General features: G+C 42.3%; 2 protein-coding genes across 2 annotated transcripts in view; both read right to left on the reverse strand.

Annotated features, from left to right (window-relative positions):
* Nucleotides 1-13,453, reverse strand: part of LOC115791083 (transmembrane protein FAM155A-like) — a 53,553-nt gene extending 40,100 nt beyond the window's left edge. The window contains exon 1 of the mRNA XM_030745179.1: nucleotides 12,277-13,453. Coding sequence (XP_030601039.1) covers nucleotides 12,277-12,963 — 687 coding nt within the window. The 5' untranslated portion in view covers nucleotides 12,964-13,453. The remainder of the gene's footprint in view (nucleotides 1-12,276) is intronic.
* Nucleotides 13,454-16,225: 2,772 nt separating this feature from the next.
* On the reverse strand, nucleotides 16,226-26,073 carry lig4 (ligase IV, DNA, ATP-dependent). The gene is made up of 3 exons (XM_030744679.1): nucleotides 25,965-26,073; nucleotides 21,236-23,306; nucleotides 16,226-18,946 (listed from the first exon to the last, which is right to left on the reverse strand). The coding sequence occupies exons 1-3, from the start codon at nucleotides 26,017-26,019 to the stop codon at nucleotides 18,277-18,279; spliced, it is 2,796 nt and encodes a 931-aa protein (XP_030600539.1). The 5' UTR covers nucleotides 26,020-26,073; the 3' UTR covers nucleotides 16,226-18,276.
* Between the last annotated feature and the right edge of the window lie 320 nt (nucleotides 26,074-26,393).

The following is a 26,393-nucleotide window of genomic DNA, read 5'->3' on the forward strand; positions in this document are numbered from 1 at the left end:
CATGAAGCTATTTATTTACTCATTTAAGCTTTGCCCGGATCAGCTGGATCATGTGATTGTGACGTTCCAAATACATGTGTTGCCAACAGGGAAGTTGCAGCATCAACACTCATAACATGGTTGAAGACTGTTTCTCTCGTCTCTTCTTTAATTTTCATGTAATCGACCACTGTTGTAAAAGCAGATATCAGCCGATATTATCAGCCTGCCAGTAAATCAGTTGGGTTCTACTGTCTATGGGTAACACAGAGGCCCTTCATGGCCTTTGTGTTAAGATTAAAATTAACAGATACAAGCATTTGTTAGAGAAATAATATGAGAAAGGACAAGCAATATGAATAACTCTCAAGTTAGCATGCTAATTATGAAACAGTACAGCTGGGAATGTCCTGTTACATGTTACAGGACAAATTAATCTTAAAATCAGATGACATTGTGAGAGGAAGAGTCCATATATAATAAAAGCAAAAAAAAAATTTAATGATGCTGGTTATTCAATACAATGGATATTCAAATGCGATGGGATTTCAGTGATTTCTTCTTCAAAATGTGGAGTGTAATCCTTTTCCAAACCCTAACAGGAAAACACATTACTTCACTGAGCTCCATCTGTGTTTAGGTTTAGTTTCAAGGCCGCCATCTGAGAACTGATATCCTTGTTACACATCATTTGCTGCACAATTGCATAGCTGTCCATGTTGTAGGTTGAGAGATAACAGATGAAGCAGCTGATACTCCAACACTGGTCTCTTTATAAACCGTACATCCCCTCCTCTTAAACACACTTCTTCCTAGGTCGAATGGCACAATCAAACAGGTTCAGATAGTAATGTGATGTCTTCACTGAGAACAGCAGCTGCCCTATTTTGGTCAGAGGAGCTGCCCACTATCAAATGAAGGACGTGTGAACATGGAGCACTAGGCTCAAATCAATAGGGATCAGCCTCTTGATATCGCTGCCACCCGTCCCTCTGGCTCAAAACGGGCTGAGATCAATGCAGATGTGTGCGGTTGACAAGGATGTAAAGAGGGAGGATGCTGTGGATGCTGTCCTCCTTTCCATTTGCACACAACACCGGCTAAGATTAGACTTTCAATTGGACCTGGAGGGGGGGGGGGGGGGGGGGGGGGGGATGAATTTGTGGAAGCACTGGTCAGGGATTGTGTTCCGAATTGATGTGATGTAGTACAAAAAAGCAGGCAAATAAGCAGCGGGTTTAGCAGCAACAGAGCAACGTGTAGAGAGTAATAACAGAAGCACTCGTACAAGCAGGAAAAGTTATTTTTTCTTAGCTCCACAGACTTTGTGATTACTTTTCCATGCAGGTGCTGAGAGTTCTGCTTTTCAAATGCACAAATGAGTAAAATTACCCAGGAGGAACAAGGATGCAGACACCTGTGCTGTTAATTCATTATTCCTGTCAAACAATTTTCAGCAGATACTTTAGTGAAGAACTGAGACAATTTTCAACTTTGAGAGATCCAAAATTAAGATGGGACTGGTCAAAGGGTTTTTATTGAGGGGTCTTCCTCAAGAAAATTTATTTAAAAAATAAAATTAAGTTTATCATTTTTACACTTGCATTATTTTGGATGATTATGATTACAATAATTATAAAAACTAAAAACAGGCTGTTGTTTGAATTGATTTTTGTTCTCATCCTCTAAATACATTTTGACATGTGTGGCTACTCAGTGTGTGTAACTGGCCAGTTGACTGAGTTAATGTGAGCTGATAACGCCATCATTTTATCCATTTCCAGCACCAGGCTGCCTTCTGGAGGACTTTTTCTTTAGAATTTATGTTAGCGTAATTCGCTCCTCTTAACTTCACATTGGGGATCAGCATAAGTGAGCCTTCATATACATTTACAGTAGTTCATTTTTTATGAGGCGCATATAGAATATAAAACACTTTAATCTCATCACAAAAAAGATATAAAACATAAAACAAAACTACACAAACAAGAAGGTAATCTATTCTTAGGCTGTGTTAGCAAAAATCAAAAATCCGGTACAGTCTTTAAAAAGCTGCTTGATGTACTTGTTACCTGTAACATTTTGTATATGAAAAAGTAATTGCCCCCCCCCCCCCCCCCCCCCCCCCCCCCCCCCCCTCTTGTTAAATCATGAATTAACTGTGATTAACCTAATTTTTTGGAATTCTGAGTTCAATTTCACTAGAAACACCCAGATTACTGCCAGACCTGCTGAATCAAGAAATCACTTAAATAGAAGCTGTCTGACAAAGTGAAGCAGGCTTAAAGAACTCAAAAAGCAACACATCATGCTACTATCGAAAGAAATGACTGAGAAACAAAGTCACTGACATTTATCAGTCTGAGAAGAGTTACAAACCCGTTTCTAAGGCTTTGGGATGCCAGCGAACCACGGTGAGAGCCGCGATCCACAAATGGAGAAAACCTGGAACAGTGGCGAACCTTCCCAGGAGTGGCCGGCCTGGCAAAAGTACTCCAACGACAACTCACCCAGGAAGTCACAAAAGAACCCAGAACAACATCTAAAGAACTGCAGGCCTCACTCGCCTTAGTTAAGGTCAGAGTTCATGATTCAACAATAAGAAACACACTGAGCAAAAATGGCATCCATGGAGAAAACCACTAAAAAAAAAAAACAAAAAACACAAAGGCTCATCTCTTGCCAAAAAACATCTTGATGATCCCCAAGACTTTTGGGAAAATATTCTGTAGACTGACAAGACAGAAATGGAACTTTTTTGGTAGGTTTGAGTCCCGTTACATCTGGTCTGAAACTAGCACAGCACTTAATAAAAAGATCATCATATAACAGTCAAACATGGTGGTGGTAGTGTGATGGTCTGGGGCTGCTTTGCTGCTTCAGGACATGGATGACTTGCTGTACGTGATGGAACCATGAATTCTGCTCTGTACCAGAAAATCCTGAAGGAGCCTGTGCAGCCATCAGTTTGTTCCCTTGAAGCTCATGGGCACACTTGGGTTATCAGGGTTCTAGCCAGAAATATTTCACAGGCTGGCACTATCGGACGGAAGGGTCCCCCTCGGTATTGATCAGACGACTGGGGGGGCCTAGTCAAAGTCCGAACTTGGCTCGACCTTAAACCGGACATCCATGCTCAAAAACCCTCCAACCAATGTGGCTAAAATAAAATAGGCTGGGGTTAAAGTGGGATCTGGAAGGTGGGGGAACCCTAAATCAGATGTAGTGGTGCAACATCAGGAAAATAATTAATTAGAAATAAGTCACATAATAACTTGTTTAGTGGGCGCCAGGAGATTTTTCTTTGTCTAGGCTGTGATCAGCTGACCTGTGATGCTACTGCAATACTGACTGCTATTTGTGGATTTAGCCAGCTGAATTCAACAAGATGTAAGCAGATGTTTCACAAGCTGATGTTTCAACTCCTAGGCACTATAAAGTTAATATAAAGGTACAATTCGGTGAGTGAATCTAATCAACATCATCTTAAATATAAACTGATGTCTCCTACCCTTGATGTAATCGAACACTGAACCTGAACACCACAGCCAGCTCTGTAACAGCCCACTTATCACAGTACTGCAAACTAACCTGCACTTAACTGTACCAAACTGCCCAGTACAGTCATTTCCATGCAACCTTTAAACACAGCAAGATTAGTATTTGCTTTGCAAGACACTCCACGAAGACATAAATCAGCAACACATCATGAACAGTTCCAGTGTCTGATTTAAAATGTCTAGATGAATTTAATTTGTTACTCATAAGCTTTAAATTTCCAGTTTATCAAATTTCACTTGCTGAACAGCCCTCATCTTTGAAAATAATCTCTCATCTCATCTCTCCTATCCTGGCTTTCTTACATGTTTCTCTAAGAGCGGCATGATCAACATTTTTAGCAGACACATTGTGTGACAAACAGCACAGTAACTGTTTGTGTGTTTTGCTTTTTTTTTAATTGCACTTGAAATTACCTGCCACTTAAGAACAAGTTCCTCAGTTTATGCTCGCTCCTCTTCTATAGTGCTAGCTACATGCTGAGTACCACGACTGCAGCTTTATTTACATCTGCGCCATGAAGGCATCACAGGGATGAGAAGAAAATGGGATGTGTTGACGTGGCAGTGTAACCAGGCTGCTATTAGTCTCTGGAGCTTGAAAAAGGCGACTGGACTTCTTTTTGTTTCTTGAAGACGTTTCACCTCTCATCCGAAAGGCTTCTTCAGTTCTCAACCAAATGGTGGAGAGACCCAGGTATTTAAACCCCTGTGGGCGTAGTCCCCTGGAGGTGGTTATGACCCTCTATTGATCATGTGCTGAACACATGTGCCCAGGTGTGAAGGGGGCGTGGGTCATATTTAATCAGTGGTTTCAGTTGAAACCAACTTAGGACTCCGCTCCATTGTTTCCTGTGGCCTATTGAGGTCACTGGAACAAAGGTGTGAATGGGGGTTGAGACGTCTGGGAAGGGAGCGCAGGACAGCACTGTAAGCGGGGGAAAGTTGGTGACGTAATCCACCTCCTCTGTTCAATGATGGTTGTTCACAGTGGACATAGATGGCTTCTTTCACTCCTCTTTCAAACCATCTGTTTTCCCTGTCCAAAATGTGAACATTGGCATCCTCAAAAGAGTGCCCTTTTTCCTTCAGATGCAGATGTACTGCTGAATCTTGTCCTGTCGAAGTGGCTCTTCTATGTTGTGCCATTCGTTTGTGAAGAGGCTGTTTGGTTTCACCAATGTAGAGGTCCGAGCACTCTTCACTGCACTGAACAGCATACACTACATCGCTGATCTTGTGTTTGGCGGGTTTGTCCTTGGGATGAACCAGTTTTTGTCTTAGGGTGTGACTTGGTTTGAAGTATACTGAGATGTCATGCTTGGAGAAAATTCTTCTGAGTTTCTCTGACAAGCCTGACACATATGGGATGACAATGTTGTTCCTCTTGTCCTTCCTATTCTCTGTAGTTTGTGTTTGGCCTTCATTCCTGTGCATCTTAGCTGATTTGATGAAGGCCCAGTTGGGGTAACCGCATGTTTTGAGGGCTTTCTTAATGTGTGTGTGTTCCTTATGCTTCCCTTCTGCCTTAGAGGGAACACTTTCCGCACGGTGTTGTAGGGTCCTGATCACCCCAAGTTTGTGTTCCAGAGGGTGGTGGGAGTCAAAGAGGAGATACTGGTCTGTGTGTGTGGGCTTCCGGTAAACTTCAATGTTGAGGCTTCCATCTTCCTCGATAAGCACCGCACAGTCCAGGAATGGTAACTTGTTATCTCTGGTGTCCTCCCTGGTAAAACGTATGTATTTATCCACTGAGTTAATGTGACGAGTGAAGGCTTCTACTTCTTGGGTTTTGATTTTGACCCAGGTGTCATCTACATATCTGTACCAGTGGCTAGGTGCCATCCCTTTGAAAGAACCAAGAGCTTTACTTTCCACTTCCTCCATGTAAAGGTTGGCTACAATGGGAGACACTGGGGAGCCCATGGCACATCCATGCTTCTGTCTGTAGAATCCATCATTGTATTTAAAATATGTTGTGGTAAGGCAGAGATCTAAAAGTGCACAAATCTGATCTGGGGTGAAGCTGGTTCTGTTCAGTAAGGAATCGTCTTCCTGTAGTCGTCTTCTGACGGTCTCCACTGCCTCAGTTGTAGGTATGCAAGTGAAAAGTGAAACCACATCAAAGGACACCATGGTTTCATCTGGATCCAGTACAAGATTCTGGACCTTGTTAGTAAAATCTGTAGAGTTTTCAATGTGGTGGGGTGTGATGCCAACAAGCGGTGATAAGATGGTGGCGAGGTGTTTGGAAATGTTGTAGGTGACCGAGTTTATACTGCTGATAATGGGTCGAAGTGGGACTCCTTCTTTGTGGATCTTTGGGAGTCCATAAATGCATGGAGTGGCTTCTCCAGGGTACAGGCGGTAGTAAGTGGGGCGGTCAATGGCTTTTTCCTTTTCAAGTTGTTGCAGGCAGCAAACAACTTTTTTCTTGTAGTTGCTTGTGGGATCACGTCTCAAGACCTCATAAGTATTGTTGTCACTGAGGAGTGTAGTAATTTTGTTGTGGTAATCCGATGAATTCAGCACAACCGTGCACCTCCCCTTGTCGGCTGGCAGTATGGTGATGTTTTGATCCTTGCTTAGGGCTGTGATGGCCTTCTTCTCCTGAATGGTGAGGTTGGATGGAGGAAGTCTTGCCACGCCCCCTTCACACCTGGGCACATGTGTTCAGCACATGATCAATAGAGGGTCATAACCACCTCCAGGGGACTACGCCCACAGGGGTTTAAATACCTGGGTCTCTCCACCATTTGGTTGAGAACTGAAGAAGCCTTTCGGATGAGAGGTGAAACGTCTTCAAGAAACAAAAAGAAGTCCAGTCGCCTTTTTCAAGCTCCAGAGACTACTATGACCTGGATAACTGAGAATCTACACAGACATACAGGCTGCTATTAATTTCTTTTTACCAAGCAAGTGGCTGCATGCCACTGGAAATAACATGAGGCTCATTAAATGAAGTCATTCGACTTTAATTTGGACTAGCCCACCTATAAGATTCAACTGCTCACTAACTGAAGGTGCTTTTCAGCCCACTTTTACCCCCTGGATGTAGGTCAGTGAAGTAAGTGTGGAAGTGCCTTAAAAAATTATGGGCTCAGTCATTAGTTTGCAGTCTTGCTGAATACAACATGATGTTCATTTAGCAAATTTTGAGAGGTCATTAGCTCCCTACTCAGTTGTACTTATGTAACAAAAATTCAAGAGTGCTGATTCCTTGTTACAAGCTAGGCATAGACTGTACCAAGAACCTGAAACATCGGTAATCCATAAAAGATGTTTGGAGCATCTCAGTCTGAAAAGCGACGCAGAAGTGTCTTTAAGCTGTATTCATTTTAAAGGCCAAATGTGAGAATTTCTCTGGTGTCAGTAAAAAGTTATATAGAGATCTATAGTTAAAATGAGTCACTGGCTCCCTTGAATTGTGACCTCAGAAAAGATTTTTCTGACGAGTTCATGGTGTCAGTCTCTAGTTTTCAACTTTTACTGAACACAGCATGATGTTCTTTTTTTTTTTTTAAATACTGTCCAGAACAGAGTGAAAAAGGAAGATAAAACTGGGTACATTTACCCTGTGGTTGACAAATCACCGTGCGGTCTCCTGTGTTTTCCACCCCTCACTTGCTACGTCCAGTACCAAAACAGCAAGATGGTGATGGTGAAAACACTCAGGATGAGGCTAACTAATAGATGATGTCATGGTGGGTACATCCATCTTTTATATACAGAATCACACTGTACGGCCAATCAGCCAGCTCACACTGAGCGTAACTGTCTCAACAGACATTTAAAAAAAAAAAAAAAAAATCTAATTACTTTTAATAAATCTGAGTCTTTTCTTATTTAAGGCTTACAGCATTTATGTACTCAAGTGTTAAAGGAAGAATTATTGCAAATTACGCACTTTTGAAATAAGCAAAAATTCAAGTATTCTTTTCATTTTCTCTGCTTTTACAAAACAGTGACTTCAAAAACACGGTTCAAAGCAAACTCTGAATTTTGTGCACTTACTTCCTGAGTAGGAACCCCCCTAATTAATGTGATCCCAGGCCTTTGTTAGATAACAGCTGTTTCACGGTCAACATGCTTTCTGAGAAGCTTCATTGTTTCCTATAAAACTACAAGTGAGTCTGACATTTTGGTTCACACTCAAGACGGGAAAAAAAAAATAAAAAGCTGGAAAATACCAGCGCTCAGTGCATCTGCCCTGGTTTGAACGTTCCAAGCCCGCCCTGCTGTCAGGATGAATGGTGGGTTTTCACAGAGTCCGATGATGGAGGATCCCATTGTGAGGAACAGCACACTGGCCGTGTCTGCCGTGTGATGTTTCACCTCAGGCGAGAGGAATCAAAGCACCACCTGCGGATCACTGGAGACACTCCTGCACAGCAAACGCGGCTCTCCATGTCAAATATCTTCACTCAAAATGTCAGAGATTGTCCTCTAGCAAACGCCTGCTGTAGCTGTCTACACTGTTAACCATGTAAAAGAGAGTGATTCAGGGCTCTGTTTGTTTAATACTTTCACACTTTTCTGTCTGAGCCACCACACGAGTTGAACTGCTAGGTTTCTCCAAGGCAGGTAGCCAATAACTCAACAAAAGCTCGACATTATCCTTTGAGTCACACCTCTCCTTCCGTACCATATAGAAGGCTCGGACAAACCTATAATCTAGAAGGTGACAGAAGGGTCATTGTTAAAGAAATTAGCAGCTTGACTAAATGACTATTTTCCTTTCAAATGCCAAGAGGTGAGTGTGGAGAATAGGCCTGCAGACTGGCAGTGGATAAAACAAGAAATCATGAGCAGGGCTCGAGTTCAGCAGGGGAGAAGAAAGAATGTCAGATGTGGAGGCCGGAGTAAAACACACGGCCATCTGACACTCATAGAAGCAGCCCTCAAATGTGCTGGTGAGGTCAGCCGTTTATTTACAACATGCTTGTACATTTTTATTTTCTCCAGATATCATTTAGTCCAACTTATGGACCCATCAGAATCCTTAACACTTTTTAAAAAAAAATTTTAACTTACAAGGTAGGTGGGAATTTCCTGTGTTTGAACCACACCTGTTTGAGTGCTGTAGTTAAAGGAGATCTATTTTTACATCCCCACACTGGAAAAAAAATTCAAAACAGTACCTTATAACAGAACCAAATGTGAAGCCTATTTGTTAAAATGCCATGGTGGCAAAGCTAAAATAAAAATCAGACTTTGTTAACCTAAAACTAACATACACAATAAAGGTGAAAAATCCCCAGCAGCTAGACATTTCGATTCAGATGGCCACAGTTGTGTTCCCTTAAAAACAAGCTCTGTGTAAGCTCCAAAAACAATATTACTGACACCCGCAGCCTGGCTGATCATACTGCTAGTGATGACCCTTAGGAAGTGGTATACACTTAGCCAGCTAAATGTAACTTAGCTACACTGCACAGATCTGGTTATGGTTAGTTAGTAACATTAACTGATAAATGTGAAAATAGCTAAATGACCATATCAGCTCTGGGAGTTTGGATAAAATAGCTGACTTTATCTACTCAAGACAGAGTTTTCCTATGTGAACAGGCACACTAGCGTTAGCTAACAGTAGCCTGAAGAAATACAGCTCTGGGTCAGATCTGATACTAAAAAGAGTCAAACACCCTGCTGATGTTGATGTTGGTTTAGCTGGTTTGATCAACTGGGTTTCATTAGACAAAACTGGCTTTTATCTGGCTAAGCTTAGCTGACATTAGCTTACCTGCTAACACAGACAAATCATTTGATACCCAACTTAGCAGCTAGCTGGCAAACCTATAATACTATCAATACGAAAATACTAAACTTAAAAAGTAAGGAAATTTGTGTCTGGTCCAATGCTTCTCGGCAATAAATATTTTAAGGAAAATATGTTTGTGGGTTGAGCAGCAGAATTGAGTGTGCGAGCTGCACCCATGAAAAACTTGCCAAATCTTCTCTGCCAGTGCCAAACAGCTTATTCTGCTATCGACTCTTATTTGGTGCCAAATCAGGCACCTGGAGTACCAGAAGCTCAAAAAGACATTGACAATGAATGCATTTAATTCATGGAAAATTACATTACATGCATTTGGAAATAGAAAGAGTACCTCCTCCTAAAAGGGGTGGGGCCAGAGCCAGATTACAGTTAACAAAGAGAAGCATACTGGATTCATACACTAGAAAGTGAAGGATGAATGTTGAGCTGCTTCCTGTAGTCTATTATAATAAGCACCCACTTGGCTTTTCCATTTCATGGATGCCCCTCTGCCAGATTGATGCCATTTAATTTAACACAGGGGTCGGCAACCTGCAATACGGAAAGAGCCATTTGAACCCGGTTTCCACGGAAAACAAAACAGTGAGAGCCGCAAATACTAGCAGAAGCCGGTAGCCACCGCGAGTGACGCATATATTGAGAAACCAAACTGACAAAAATAAAATGCACTACTTTTTTTTCATGGTAACTTTTTCATGGATCGCCTTCCACTGTGGTGTCTGCAGATAGATTCTATCCATTTCTATTCTATATATTCTGTTTTTCAAAATCAAGCAACTGATACAGGGTCAAAGACTTGAGCTCACTGCTACTTTTATTTTATTTTACTTTACTTTTTCCTACCAAAAGAACTCCCCAGAACCCAGAATGTCTTCAGGTGTCTCAATCACCGAAACCAAAAGCTATCTAATATTTTTGTTTATAGTTCTAATCAGATATAATAAAGAAATGAAGCAAATGTCTTAAAACTGACAAAAACAATCATCAAAATAGCTGCTGGTTGATCAACCAGCCAATCCAAATCTGTATCCAGAACACAGAAATAATTTAAATATTTTTAAATATAAAGAGAGTTGTAACAGCAGACTGAATATGAAGCCTGGCTTTAAACAGTGATAGCAAAACTGTCAAGAAAGAAAATAAATCCTGATTCATTGGTGTGCATGAGATAAATCCAAGAGCAGCTGCCTCCAACTCCTTTGTGCACTCAAAGAATTTGAGTGTTTATATGTAACAATATGAATTATCACACCTAAAAAGGCTGTTGTCTTTACCAGGATTAAGACATCCAACAGGAAAGGAGTAAAAAATAAAGTGAATCATAGTGTGCTGAATAAAAATGCACACAAAAGAGATGCAGTTTGCCTTTTTATGTTTTTTTCCTCTAAATCCCAGCTACTTTTTCCAAACTAGGCCCAGCTCCTGTGCATACCACACATTGGGGTTTGTATAAGCGGGCAGATGGTCTGGTTAGATTTTTGCTTGACGCCTGTGCTTGTGTCTCTGCCGCTGGTTGGGTGAATGGAGGCCATCTGGGATTGGCCAGGGCTTCTGTGAATGGAGCCGGGGAGCGCCATTCAGCACTGTGGACAGTTCCATGGTGCTGAACCAACTGACAAGTCAGAGGCAGCTCTGAACCCGACAGCCATTACAGCCCACTTTAACCCCGCCATAATCTGTCACGAGATGGTAAACAATCAAACAGTGGAGTCAACGTGAGGCCTTTGCCTGTGTGTATGCGTGGATATGGAGATAAGCAAACACCAGCGGGAAAGAGACTTCCGGCACATTAGGCAGGGAAACCACCTCTCGACTCTAATGAAACGCTCTTGATATGGAGTGGGGCAGTGGTGGTGAACACCTGGCAGACTACACACACACGCACGCACGCACGCACGCACGGCTCCTAGAGTTGTTTGCATAAGGTGGCAGCTTCATTCCTGATCATTAAACTGTTAGAAGGCCATAAAACAGGGGTGTCTAACATATGGCACATGGGCCAAAACTGTCCAAAGGAAGGGTCTAATTTGGGCCACTTGATGGCTTTATAAAGTATGCAGTTAAGTAGGTAATTACTCCAATTTTTCAATAAAATGAGGTGCTATAGCTGCCACACAGGCATGGCAATATAGAGAAATTTAAAGCTTTAAGTTGTTTGGATTTCAAAGAAGTGAAATACTATTGTTTAGTTTCAAAGACTTAATATGGGAAGATTATGTGACTGTGATGATTACAACCCACAAATCTAGACTGAATAATAATGTAGAAAAATAGGCAGGTGTTCAAAACTGAAATGTTTAAGACATCCCAGGCTGTCAATCAACTGTTTAGCAAAATGCATGATTCATTAAATGTGCATTTCCTAACAGGGTATTCATTAGAAAGAACAGTGTAGAGCCAACGGGAAAGGGGTTGGAGAAAAGGATCAGTAGCAGATCAGAGCCCAAGCCACTGCAGTGAGGACCTTAGCCTTCCGTTCATGAGCCACCTGCTCAACCAGGTGGGCTATAAGGGGGCCAAATGTAGACTTGAACATTTAAAAACAGTGGATACATTTGGGGTTATGTTTGACTATTGCATAAAATTATTCAAGGATTTCGCTGGACCAGCGCACTTGAAATCAAAACTGGGTCATATGCGGTCTTCAATGTCAAACGCATGAGCTTGTAAGGGGAATACTGGGGGTAAACACACTCGTAGGGCCTCCATCTGCACATTAGCATGGGGCCTAAACACAATGAAGAGATGAATGAACATGAGGCCCGGAGCCGGGAGTCTCCTTGAATCTGTCATCCGTCTCCATGGCGACAGGAGGAGGAGGAGGACCAAAACTGGCATCTATCCGGGCCCAAATCAACAGATGGCCACCACCACATCACCCCCCTCCCCAACCCCCTCCCACCCCTTCCCTTCCTTTTTTCTTTCTCTTTTTTTTTGTGTGTGTTGTTGTTTGTAGCCTACCTTGCACTGCTCCATACACGTCCTCACCGAATATGTCCCCGGCTCATATTTCTGAGTGAGGAGCTCAAAGTCCTCGTATTTCTCCTGGGCGTGCTGGTCGTAGCGCTGGTACGCCTGGACGCACAGGCTGCAGCGGTTCGCGTCGCCGTCGCCGAGCACGTCGAGGCTGCAGTTCAAATTGTCCGGACTCGTCGAGCCGTAAAACAAATCCAGCAGAGAGTAGGAGTTACAAAAGGAAAGGTACAAATTGCTCATATTTACAGCCCGCGTCCCCTCTTTGTCGGAAAGGCCCCTGCACAACTCGTCGGCATCCAAGAAAGTAAAGCAGTCGTTAGATAAACTATCCTGGTGGCAAGTTTCGAGCCGCCACAAATGTTTGGTAGAGTTTCCTATAAAAATATCATCTGGGTTTCCTCTGAGGCTGCTGTGTGCTGAGTATGTCTGAGGTGACAAAGGGTGGGGGGATGCGAACTTGTCCCGGGTCCGGGCCAGTGTGGCCTCGGCGCAGAACCACAGGTGATCAGAGAGGAGGATGGTTAAGAACAAGAGAGATGCCAAGGACAGTCGCCATCTCTGTGCCCTCTCTGAGTCGGTGAATGGCTTTTGGTTGTCTCGGGGGGGCTCTAACCAGATTTGGAAGCCGTCGTCATCTTCTTGCTGCCAACACGTCCCAGCACCCCTGGTCATATTTTGGGAACCGGCCGACTCCACCGTGGGGGCTCCACTGCCGCAACAGTCATTGACGTCGGGTCCGCTTCGCGTTTTCCTCCCCTCAAGTGTCGGGCGGTGGGTTGTCCCGGCTTGCCTTTGCTATCAGCGGTAATTCCCATTAAAAGGAGCGTGGGTCGGTTGGGAAATCAATCGCTGGCGACCACGGGCCGCATCCTCCATGGCTGACCGGTGAAGCCGCTGTCCTCCCGTCCGCCCTGAGCTCTTCGCCGCGCCGCGCCGCTCCGCTCCTCTGCGTAGCCTCGACTCCGTTTTTAGAAACACTTGCCGACGCGTTTACGTTTCCCCCGGCCTCGGTCGTGCAGGGACAAAGGCGCTATCCTCTTCCAACATGGCGAAGCTGTATGTCTCTGTGTCGGCGGATGGGCCTACAGCCTGTGACAGACCTCTTTTCTTTTTCAAGCCCTCACCATCCTCAGCTCGCTGCCGTTGTCAAGTTGCCGCCATGTTCGCCAAGAGACGGTGTGTGTTTGTTGGAAGCTGAGTTAAGGCGGCAGAGATAACAGCAGCATTTCCGGTTATGCCACTCAAAATAAAGGCTCGTTTTAGTCGCTTAGTGGTATTAGTCTCGCTATTTAAACATTTATGCCACATGACAACTCAAAGATGAGGCGTTTTTAGGCTAGTGAAGGATTTTTTTTTTTTTACGAGAAGAACGGGTTTGCAAATAAAAGTAATTACATAGAAATGACGTGAAAAAAGAAAATAAAACCAGTGGGTTTTTTTGTTTGTTTTTTTTTTTGCCTGTAGCTGCTTATGAACTGCCTTAGAATGATTTCAGTACCCGTCCTAATTTTAGTGAAGGTTGAACTACCAGCATCCAGCCTTTTTATTTAAATAAAGTGAAGCAAGGACACTAAAAGCCTGCGGGTGCAGAAAATAATGTGCTCTGTTTGTCTCAATAAAACAAAAAAAGTGCCGTTTATAACAAAACAAAGTGCAATAATAGTAACATTAAAATGCAGAATGTCATTTATAAAAATGCGAACGTCGCTTGCATTTTATTTTGTAGGTAATTCGAATCAACATCCGGCATTAATTTCGCGAATTGACTGAACATGTCCCTCTCTGACGTTATGCGCGCGCACCACAGTCGCCGCATCTCTCTGTGCCAGGGCGCATCAAGTCAAACAGACCGTGCTGAAATTTCACCACAAATGTTCAAATTGTGACTTCAGAATTAAAGCTTTTGATGTCAATTTGAAATAAATACTCTTCCAACTTTTCTTTTTCTTCCAACTATTACAGGATATAACATTCATAAAAGTGTAACTATATATATATAATTGATACTGAACAAAAAAAAAAAAAGGTGCTTACTCTTTTAGAAGCCTTTGTGAAAACTCTTGTTTTTAATATTTTTATTTTCCAATACTTATTATAGCCTACATTGTGCTTGACTTGACAAACCCAGCCACTGGAGGCCATAAGCCAGTGCGCTCCTAGTACCGGTCCCAAGCCCGGATAAATGGTGAGGTTTGCGTCAGGGAGACGATCCGGCGTAAAATCTTGGCCAAATCAAACATGCGGACCATAAAGGATGAGATGGAGGCAGATGATCCGCTGTAGCGACCCCTAAAGGAAGCAGCTGAAAGAGGAGGAAGAAGTGGCTGATTTGACCCTGACCATTCAGACAGGTTGGTGCTCCCCTGGTTTTAGCCTCTGACAGGAGACAGCTAACATGTCTCTTACCTGAGGCTAAACCACCTGCAAGCAAGTGTAAATCCCACCAACACACATAGAAAACAAATCATGAAAAAAGCAAACTGAACCCTGGTTCTAGCTTTTAGTTTAGCATACATAAATGATCTTTTTAATCTAAATCAATAACTTTAAAAGAGACCTATTTATGTTTCTTTTTCTATAATTTTATGCTTGTACTTCACTAGAGTAGCTTTGCATGGTTCAGGTTGAAAGCAGGTGATTCGAGTGGCCCTCAGTTCATCCACCAGCTCCTCTCCTTTAAACAAACTTTCTTCTGATTGGCTGCCCCTTATAAGCAGCAGGTCTGAGCAGCAGACCTGCACTCACAGCCAGAGCTGTGATGATCACATTATAGATATCTGCTTTCTATGACATCACACAGACATGTCCACATTTTTATTTTTCTTGATCAAACCACGCGCTACTCTGTGATCCAGAGTTTGTATTTACCTAAAGCTACGTTCAGCCGCTCCCTTTTTCACAAGGGGTGCATATTTGATTTGTCAGATTTTTGCACTGGTTGCCCTTCCTGACGCAGCCCCCAAGGGATTTGTATCTCCTCATTTACCTACTAGCAGCTGAATGTCATTTTATGAAGCACCAAACAGAGCTTGATTACCGCTGTTTGTGGCTGTTATTTTCACTGAGGGCAGGCCGTACTAATTGCAGACTCAGACAAGCCTTCCCTGCAGCCGTGATCCTGTGTTTGGTCTTATTACTAGCTCATTTACTTCCACTGAGCGCACACAGTACTACTGGTCCAGGGGCTGCTTATGTCTAGGGTGCTCTGCTTGTATCGGCTCTCCAAAAGATGCGGCCAGCCTAACAAGAGGATTTACACCATTAGGGACGTCATATTTCAGCAATGCTGGATTTACAGAAGAAGTATCTCCAGATCCTCAGGACTGATAATCTGCTCCTGTGAGTCCTTTTAGGGGACTTTGTACTCACAGAGCTGCACAGGAATCAGAGCTGGTTGAGTACCTCTAATTAAAGCCTGTCACTCAAACGCTCACTCGGCATCACCTGGAAATAGTCCAGAGTAGGCGTTGGGTTACAGAGTGCACATTGCGGCAGATAATATTTTTTAACCACTAATGAAGACAGTTTATCTCATATTTTGTGATGCTTTTGACAAATTAACAACAGCCATTATCCACAGTATATGACTAGGAGGAGGTATCGCATCACTTATACATAAAAAAATGTATTAATGCGGCATTTACACATAACAAAGCCCAAAGCGCCGCAGGAAGCTGCCTGCACCTTAGAGAGGATGCTAATGAAGGTTAGAACATATCAAAGAATCCCAAGACGCATCGGTGACATTTTTGAAGACAGGAAAACATGACCACAGCTTTGTCGGAGGGCCTTGAGCTGAGTCGGTTTTAACGTACCCCCCGTGTTGTTCCCTGTTGAAGAGCTGAAGCAAAGGCCATCACTTCACATTGATGCTGTTTTCTTAAAAGCATTCTTAACAAATTCCCATCACAAGAGTCGTGTTTTAAACCACTTCCAAGATATTTATTAGAGTCGTTCTTCATATGTAATGGCAACAGCATAAAGGCACAGAGCACAAAAAAAGGGGGAGAACAGTTCAAGACATTCTTCTTGTTTTCTTACATTAAAGGACCACACCACACCACGTGAAACTGCTCACTCGTCATGATCATACAATGACCTCCAGGGGCTGAAAAATGAAGCCAACGTGGAAGTGGCAAAAACTGCAGTTCCTCTATAATGAGACTGGCGCCACAAAACAAATCAAACCCACAGACTGTATATAAAAATGAATGTAGCCACTGTGATGTCACCCATTGTTTTTCTGAAGCCTCAACCTTAGGATTTGGCCTTCACTTGTTACTTTTTCTTTTTTTTTTTTTTTAGCCAGAAGCTGCTGTATTTGGATGAAAGGAAGACGTTATTAAGTAGCAGGCTTGATTAGCTGGCTGTACTCATAAACAGATGCCTGCTAATTGGTGCTGAGTTGCAGACAAATAAAATGCCAGAATTTCACTCACAAAAACTGAAGCACAAGCTTTGATAGTTTGTAGCACACAGGAAGCCATATTACTTGTCATATATTTTCATTAAAAAGGCACAGACAGTACAAACATGGTGGAGGGGTCTAGTTTAGTAAGTCCAATTAATGAAAGTGAGAGCTGGCAGCTAGCCCGTATCTGGACAGCAGTCAATCAGAACTGCTACACCTCTAACTCCAGCATCAAAATGAATTGACATTAAAAAAAATGAACCCATTGTATGGTTGTTGAAGGGGGAAACTAATCATGGAAACCAAAACCACTTTTTATACTAGGCTGTAAGCTTGCTTTTCAATTCTGTAAAGTTGGCTATTTTAACATGGGCATCAGTAGGAGTTGGCTCACATTTGGAACCAGCCTCAAATGGCCATTAGAGGAACTGTAGGTTTTGGCACTTCTGCATGGGCCTAATTTTTCAACCACGGTAGTTGCCTCCTGGTAAATCCCCATAGACTCTGATGTAAAAATTTCTACTGCTACAGCATTAGAAAGCATGCTTACAGCCTCGTACAACAATAGCTTGGATCTCTATGGACATTTTTCCCCCTCTATGTACGCAACAGCTGCTAGACTTCACCTCAATTAATTCAAGTAATTGAACTAAACCCACTGATTGTCTTTCTGCTTTTAGTTCCCTTTGGAGCATTTTTAATGGGATTATATGGCAAATAACATTGCTTGATGTGCAGCGAGGCTTCAAAAATATGGACTCCAGATAACATTGGGTGACATCACGGTGGCTATGTCCATCTTTTATATACAGTCTATGATCATGACGAGCATCTTCTGGAGGGAAGGCTCCAAACTGAAATAAACAGCCGTCTGGGTAAACTTTGTTCAGGTTATGTGTTTTCACAAGGGGGTGTAGGGTTTGGAGAAAATTGATATTTAGGAGCTAAGGAAGGTTAAAAAAAAAAAACATAAGTCAAAAAAAAAAAAGTCTATCACAGCCTTTGCGGTTTAATTTTAACCATTCCTTTCTGAATCTCTCTCTCACAAGTCTGTCAGCTTAACTAAACTGAAATATAAAACCGCTGGAGTGCCCCTTCACAATGGACAGATTATTATGGTGGAGCATTCCCTTGCTGCTGCTCGCTAATGTGGATCATTCACCGAAATTACTGTCAGAATTAAACCCTCCATTTCTGGTTAATTGGCAAGTCTCCTTTCAGTCGCAGAAAATGTTTTAATAGCTGCTTGGATAAAAGTTTGAAGGGGGGGGGGGGGCAAATTCAGAAGAAAAACCATCTGAACCCTTTATAATGCAATTCTGAGTCTGAAAATTGAAAAACCAATTATTGCCTTCCTGACTTTTACAGCAGCTTATTCATTTAAAACTAATAATAAGCTGTTTCATTAAGAGCACAAAAGCCAAAACTCACCCAAACTCAAAACCCTGAGAATTAGCATCCTTGGAATTTTCATTTTGCAGGTTTTATTAAAGACTTTATTTCTAATCTTATTAGGAATAAGTTGAATTGCTAAATGTCCATTTAAATGCTGTGTACTTCACTACACAGCATCTTCAAGCCAAGTAGTCAGTATCATTCATCACATACCCTGCTCTGATTGAATCAGTCACCCATGTCTCTTTTACTATCTTAAACTTCTTCCTAAAGCAGCGCCTCAGAGTCCTCAAATCCAGAAGTCTTGTTTCCTCTGCGATAATAACATGTGAAACTCCTTCCTTCAGCTTTTGCACCACTGTTCCTCCATGGTAGCAAAACTCCAGTGCCCTGATGTCCAGGCAGCTGGCAGATATGGCACTTTTGGGTTCTCCTATGTCAGCAAAACTGTCCATATAAGCTGTGAACGGTCTAAACATGCTGGTTGGAAGGTCATCCCAACCGCAGCGCTCCTCGACCTGTGCAACGTTCACAGCCTTTGACGCGTCTGCACTGCTGATCCTGCTGAACACCTCCTTCAGCTGCTGCTCGTCTGTGTCAACAAAGTAGCTGTCGCCATAGCTGTCGTACTCCTTGGCGAAGTGCTCCCTGGTGGAGGGCGACATGTGGATCATGTGGCGGGGTTGCCATGGAACCACCTCCTTCTGGTCCAGGCACTCCAGCAGCCAGGTGGCCCAAACTATGTCATGCTGGTTGGATGAAATCAGGTTCTTCACGCGCATGTTCTCCACACCAGCAATCACGCAGTAGGTCTCACGCCCAGGGTTCTGAACCACAATACCTCCACACCTAAAGTGGGAATGATGTCAGAAATGATTAGTTTGTGATAGGCTCATTTAAAACACATCTATAGGACTGGAAGGAAGAAATTATATGATCTTCTTCTTACAAGTGAGAAGCTTAAAGCAGTAAGTTATATCCATGCATTTGCTGTCTTACTTGGTCTTTTGTGACCAATAGCTTATATAATGGCTAATGTTAGCTAACAATGGATCGCATGGCTACTCAAATGCTAAAGGGGTCATTTAGACTGATTAAACCAACAGTAATTATCACCAGGCTAGGCTACTTTCCTTCATTTTACAGAATATTTTATAATTTTTAAGCTTATTCTTTTGATTTTCAGCCTGCAACTTCAGCTGGTGGCCAGACCAGAACCAAATTATGTGTATGGATACACTGACATATCACAGTCACACTGGTATTAGTCCATATAAGCTTTGCTGACTGCTACCAGCAAATATGTTGACATTTAATGGTGTGAAGGAAAGCTGAAAGACTTTAAATAGGTCAGTTAGTATTTATTAGGGGCAGTGTTTGCTTGGGTGGTCTACTGACAGCAAGTATATTTCATAATATTTTTTATTTCTTTATGCCGCATCTGAAACAATGACGTGAATGATTTACTACAGAGCAGGGTTATAATAGTTTTGGATTTTACATTATAGTTTAGTTTTAGTTAGTTTTTACTTTTTTTTCTCTAATTCAGTTAGTTTTAATTAGTTTTCAGAGTGGTTTTGCTCGTTTTTATTAGCTTTTATTTTTGGTTTCATGCTTAGTTTTAGTTAGTTTCAGTTAGTTTCAGTATTAGTTTTAGTATTTTCATACCTGATCAGGTGCAAGATTCAAGGCGCAAAAGTGACTATTGTGTAATGAAAACTTGACAAAAGATACAGTTTAAAGAAATATAGTCAACAACCAACTGTTCACAAGACATGCTAAATGTGTGTATTATTAAGGACACACATGAACATCAACAGGGAGAAACAAAGAAAAACATGAACTCCCAAACTCAATAAATTCTACAATAAACTCCACAATAAACTTCAGCATCAGTGCAGCAGATTAATAACGCCTACATGTGGTGTTAAACAAAAACAAACTCTTTGAAGGAGTCAAAGCTCAAATCCATCTGCATCCTGATGTTCTCACCACCTGAAGCTGCTTCTGTTTTGGAGCTAGCTTGGTTAGATGCTCGCTAATTAAACCTGCAGGGTCTTTGCGGCCTCTGTACACAACCTACAGAAGTTGCCGACCTCATGTCCGCATTTATGCTTGTGTAGCTGGATTGTGAGTGTTATTACCTTGTGGTCGTGTGCAGGTGTTTGTACTCAAAGAACCTCCATACGGGACTCTGCCGCTTTCTCGGCAGACCGCAGCCATTACTTTGCGGACCAGCGCGGTGAGCGCACGCACATGCGCACTCACACAGTTGTCCTGTGGCGCTCCCAGCTTAAACTCGGAGAGCGGAAACAATGATTTCATATCAATCCACAAGGCTTAAAATGAAAGTCAGTTTATCGATAATTTCAGTTAGTTTTAGTTAGTTTTGTAAACTCACAATTCAGTTTTAATTAGTTATCATTTTTTCCTTTTAATTATAGTTTTTATTTATTTCAGTTAACGACAATGTTTTTTCAATTTCAGTTTTGGTTATTTCGTTCGTTTTCGTTAACTATAATAACCCTGCTACAGAGCAAAGTTTAGTCGCTGCTAACCAGCTGGTTCCAGTTCTTCCTGTTTCATGTTTCTCTGCAAGCTAGTCCGGTTATTGTTGTGCTGTCGCTGTGCTGGGATCTTCAGTGTCATTCAGCTGACTCGAGACTTTTGTCCTACGGCTGGACAGACTCCAACTCCTATGTCTTGGAGTGCAGCAGATAATGGTAGTCCTTGTTCCAATGTGAGCTGGTGGGTCCCTCTAACCAGAACCTAAAACACACGGAAAGCTAAAGCTGCTATGCTGTAGCTTACCATGGCTGCAGAGCAGAACAAGAGCTACCGTTTCCATCTGCAGTCCAAGACAGGGGAGTTAGAGTCAATTAACTGGCTGAAGAACGTATTGGAATTACAATTCATTTAAGAAAGTGAGGGAGCGCCTGCTGAATGCCAGTGCACTTGCGCCTCCATCATTCCTCGATACCACCAGAAATACAGTCTAATTCTGTGGGAAACACTGTCGGGGTGTAATTATACCTTAATTAGGAAAAGAAAAACTGACTGTTATTTATCCCATATTCATACACATCTCATTTACTCCAACTAGCTTTTCATTTGCTAACCTAAAGATGTGTGTGTTACCTGGCCACACCCTTTTCCAGTTCAGACTTGGGATGATCTTCAGTGCCATTCAGGATGCAGAACTCCACATCCTCAAACATATCTGTTTCCTTGGTCACCCCAGAAAGGTCCTGGGGCTTAAAGTGGTCAATGATGCCGATCACCTTCTTGGGTTTGACTGGCAGCTTGCGCTTCTTCTTTTGTGGTTCTTCGTTGCCGATGTGAAGGTGCCGAGAGGCGAGTTTTCCAGATGCCTTGCTGCGGAACTGATCCAGCTCTGCCAGTGTCATGCACTGGTGCCACTCTTTATCGTCTCGAATCTTCTCGATCCTGGGGAAGCGCAGAGTGCAATTGGTTTTATACATGTCGCTTCCAACTATCTCAGCTGCCTTAACTTGGATGATAACCGAGTTGCAGGGTTCGATATAGACTTCTGGTTTCTCTGTTCCACACAGGATGGATGCCGGTGGGTCGTTTTTCCGGTAGACCTTCCAGTGTTTGGCGAGTTTTAAACCAAGTTCATACAATTCTTTCATGGTGTAGCCAGAGCCAATGCGGCAGAGGGTGTGGAAAACTGAAGGTTTCTCACCAGGCTTTGGAGCTTCGGCCACGGCACACAAGAAATGGGACATCATGCCACCCCTTCTACCTTTCCCCCAGTAGCCACCAACAATCAGCAGGTCAAGCTCATCCATCAAGCCATCCACATATTCTGGCTTTATCTTCAGCCAGCCTTCCCCCCGCTTGTCAGGTTTGTAGATGGATAAAGGATCCTTCACCATGATCCCCTCCTCTCTGTTGTCAATGGCATCATTGAGCGCTTTCACCACCTCCTGCATGGTTCTAGCTTCGGTCTTTGGCACCACATGCATCCTTCCCTTGAGTGGGGTGAAAATTGTCTGAAGGATCTCGTGCCGCTTCTTGAGAGTTTCTTTGCCAAGCTTCTGATCATTGATTAAAAGTACGTCAAACACACAAAAGCATGTCTGCAACTCGGAGTCGTCCATCAGCCTCTTGATGTCAAATTTGCTTCCTTTCTGCATGAAGGTGTCTGCTGTTGGGTTGTACGCCATCATCTCACCGTCGAGGATGCAGTTCACAACGTGGCTTTTAAAAACATTGTGGATATAAGGAGTCAGTGATCCTTCTAATGGGGATCCTCCAAACTGCTGCGTGTACTCAAAAGCATTTCGGCTGAAGTACTTGTACACATCGCCATCTTTGTGCAGCTGAATGCGCTCCCCATCCAGCTTGGTCTCGATGTAAAAGGGGCTGTTTCCCATCTGTTTTTCCACGCTGCGGATGTTAGCCACAGCTGCCAACATAGGTTTGAAAGCAGAAAAAAGACCAATAGAGACTTCGCTTAAAGACACAGCAGGATTGTGGAGCTGCTGGCACACCTTGTTCAAATCTGTGTTGACGTTATAGAGCTCGGCAGCATCCGGGTGGAAGACTTGGAGAACGGTTTCTTTGCTGATCCCGAGCTTCATGTCCTTCAGAATCATTCTGATGAGCCACTTTTGCTCGAGAGCTGAGCTCTGGGTGATGAGGTGCAGCAGACTCTTTTTTACAAGATCCTTCTGCTTGCTAGCGTTGTTGATGGCCACTGAGTCCAGAAAGTCATTGACCTCTTTAATGCTGAGGTTTCCTTGGTTGGTGCATCGTTTTTTCAGCACAAAATACGCCATGCCAGCAAAGTCTCCAGCTTCTCCTTGGGATGTGGTTGGAGCGCGGTAATTCAACAGCTTATTGGCCTCTGGGCCATTCTTTGGGAGACCTAATACATCAATGTACAGTTTAGCTAGCATGCTCTCTTTGATGCCATATGCCATTCGCTCTCGTTCAAAAGGGGGAACTATGAGGCGCATGGCAGGATAGAAAGAGTCTGTAGTTTTGAGGTTATCTTTGTGAAGGGCAGAATGAAATTTCCGCCATGACTCAATGAAATCCCCAAGGATCTTGGATTTATCTGGACGGGCTTTGGACTTCTGAATTTTCTCTAGCGTGGTACACAAGTGAAGGAAAGGAACCTGCGAAGCAACAGATGGCTGACTGGAAGCATCCTTTTTAGAAGTGCTGTCCATGGTGAAATCTGTAATACATGGTAAAAGAAAAAAAAATGTGCTCAGTTTAATCCTTCCTTGCATTATTTTCAATGTACCAGCATTTAATAAATTCAGTGAGTCATTTAATAAATGAGTCAATCAATGGAGAAACCTTCAGCAGTTTATTATAAATATAAAACTTTAAAAGGAGGACATGTGTCTGGTACCACATGTGAGGACTTAATGTTTTTCCTTAGTTTGCTAAATATGTTGAATATTTATTTTTGGACTGTCGGACAAAACAAGATGAACTCATGTTCAAGAGTGCAACAATCCAATATCTGGACTGGATATCGGTCTGACACAAAAAGCTACATCGAGTATCAGTGACAATTTGCCGATCTAAGGGGCCAAACTATTCAAACTCTGTCTTATTCTGTGTTTACTAAACAACTCATCATTAGCAGCACACTAGTTGCTAGAGGGAGAGCTAATATAGATGAAGAGAAAAGCAAAAGGTCAAGAGTTAAATGCATTTTTTTGCAATTGCTATGACAACAGGTTTTTTTTTTTTGTATTTTTGCAGTAGTTTTGGACGTAAACTGTAGCCAGACGAGTTAATGCAACAACAAATGTTGCACTGAACATAACACAAGAACACAAGTGTAACAAACATGAATTATCTCCAAGCTGGTGACATTTGCTGTTAGCTTCCTCTATGCTATGTTAGCTCTTCCACTATCTAACTGTGCACTGCTGCCAACATGAGGCAGAGTAAACGCATATCAACATTGAACAGAAATGCATGGATTGGCCTGTTGTCACCAGTACCTGGTCATGATCTTTTAGTCAGGAATTGCACCGATACTTGATCCAAACATCCCATCAGTGCATTCATAACTGTGTTTGTTGGGAAGATTTTATCTCGTAATGAGTTGTCATAAGTTGGTTAATATTATCTTAACAATGAACTGTGCACAAGTCAAACTGAATACAGAGACAAAATGTGCAGTAGACTCTCACACTGAGCTGAACTGACGTAAGTCCAAATAGATTTGGTGTATAACATTTCTTATTTGTAATTTTAAATACATTTGCCCTGTTGCTATTCATTATTTTACCTATAAATACTAGTTCGGTAACCATATGGCACCCTTGCTGGTACTGGGTTGGACCCCCTTTTGCCTTCAGAACTGCCTTAAATCTTGGTGGCACAGATTCAACAAGGTGCTGGAAACATTCCTCAGAGATTTTGGTCTATATATTTGGTCATGATGGCATCACACAGCTGCTGCAGATTTGTTGGCTGCGCATCCATGATGAGACTCTGATGTCTGTGGAGGGCATCTGAGTACAGCAAACTCATTGTCATGTTCAAGAAACTAGTTTAAGATTATTTGAGCTTTGTGACATGATGCATTAGCCTGCTGAAAGCAGCCATCAGAAGATGGGTACACTGGTCATAAAGGGATGATACGATCAGCAACAACACTCAGGTAGGCTGAGGTGTTTAAACAATGGGGCCCACCAGCAGCTTGAATCACTGATGCAAGGCAGGATGGATCCATGCTCTCAGTAAATTCTAACCCAACCATCTGAATGTGGCAGCAGAAATTGAGACCAGGCAATGTTTTTCTGATCTTCTATTGACCAATTCTGGTGAGCCTGTGTGAATTGTAGCTTTAGTTTCCTGTTTTTAGTTAGCAGGAATGGCACCTTGTTTGGTCTCCTGTTGCTGTCACCCAGGGTTTGACATGTTGTGCATTCACAGATGCTCTTCTGCATACCTTAGTTAAGCTACTGTTGCTTTCCTGTTGGTTTGAAGCAGCCTGGCTATTTTTCTCTGACCTCTGTCATCAACAAGGCATTTTCACCTCGAGAACTGCAGGACATTTTCTATTTTTGGACCAAACCCTAGAGATGGTTGTGTGGGAGAATCCCAGAATATCAGCAGTTTCTGAAATACTGCCTGTCCAGCAGCATCAACAACCATGAGACATTCAAAATAATATTTGATTCAGAAATAAGGACTCAACTATACCAACCACTGCTAATGGTTATATATATATATTTAAAAAAAAGGTTAAATTTCATATTAGCATTAGAGGATGACATACGCGGATCTTTTTAAATACAATAACCGAAAACTTAAATAAATAAATCGCTTAACTGGTACATGAAGTCTGGTCAGCCGCTGGTTATTGCTCTTTAACAAGTTCTGACATGTCTCACACTTTTGCCTGACTAGCAGCTGACACTCCTACACAACCGGAAAGACAAACTGTACACGGTAACAATATCTAGTTAACAGTTATATAACATATAACACATATAACATAGCACTAACACAGTGAGAAACGAGTTTCTGGCAAAAAAAAAAAACAGAAAAGCTTTTAAATAATTTCGCATAAACGACCAATTACGCTTAACTTTCAAAATAAAAGTATGTTGTCGTTATACGTGTTTGTCCGGGCAGGTCTGCCCACCTGTGCTCAAGACCCTTACTGACAAAAGCTGAAATAGTTAAGAGCTAGTGTGTGTTTTAATTAGTTAAGTGAAATAGTTAAGTGAGCTAAGTGTTCATACAAAGCTAAAGGTGAATGAAGCGTAACAAGCAGGCTGCTAAAGTAATCCAGGTTCCGTCTCAGACACAATAAGGACACATATTAGTCTAAATAGTGAAAAAGCAAATATTTAAAAGTTACCGCGTTTGCTTATATCCTCAAGAAAAACAAAAATGGTGGTAAAAGCTTCTCCCATTAAAGCAACATGTTTACACTTCCTTGTACTCGATGTAGAGACCGCCAAGGAAATCCTTCCTCCAGAAACAGAAACGGAGTCTTGGTTCCTAGACACTGCTGTTTCCGCGTTTTTGTTTTTTTTTTTTTCTCAAACCGAATTTAAACAAACACCAAACAATTTACTAAAACCCACAGATATTACATTCAGAGCCAAATGGTTCAAAGAGGACAAGAAAATACGCAAAAGTAAAGCGATGCTCGAATAGAAACTGTAAGAAAGTGTTCTGATAATAATGTTCCTGATCATTTTGTTTTTGGCTTATGAAGGAGCAGTGAACAGTGCTTAGATGCAGTCTCTTTCCTTTGGGACGAGATGCTAAAAGTCTTAACACA

Source organism: Archocentrus centrarchus, chromosome 2 (assembly GCF_007364275.1).
Source record: "Archocentrus centrarchus isolate MPI-CPG fArcCen1 chromosome 2, fArcCen1, whole genome shotgun sequence".
NCBI classification, from domain to species: Eukaryota; Metazoa; Chordata; class Actinopteri; order Cichliformes; family Cichlidae; genus Archocentrus; species Archocentrus centrarchus.

Coding starts and splice junctions, on each gene's coding strand:
- lig4 (XM_030744679.1), bottom strand. CDS start 26,019: ATGGGAGAAGCTTTTACCACCATTTTTGTTTTTCTTGAGGATATAAGC. Junction 23,307..25,964: donor TGAGGATATAAGCAAACGCG/GTAACTTTTAAA, acceptor CATGTATTACAG/ATTTCACCATGGACAGCACT. Junction 18,947..21,235: donor CTGGAAAAGGGTGTGGCCAG/GTAACACACACA, acceptor TTCCCACTTTAG/GTGTGGAGGTATTGTGGTTC.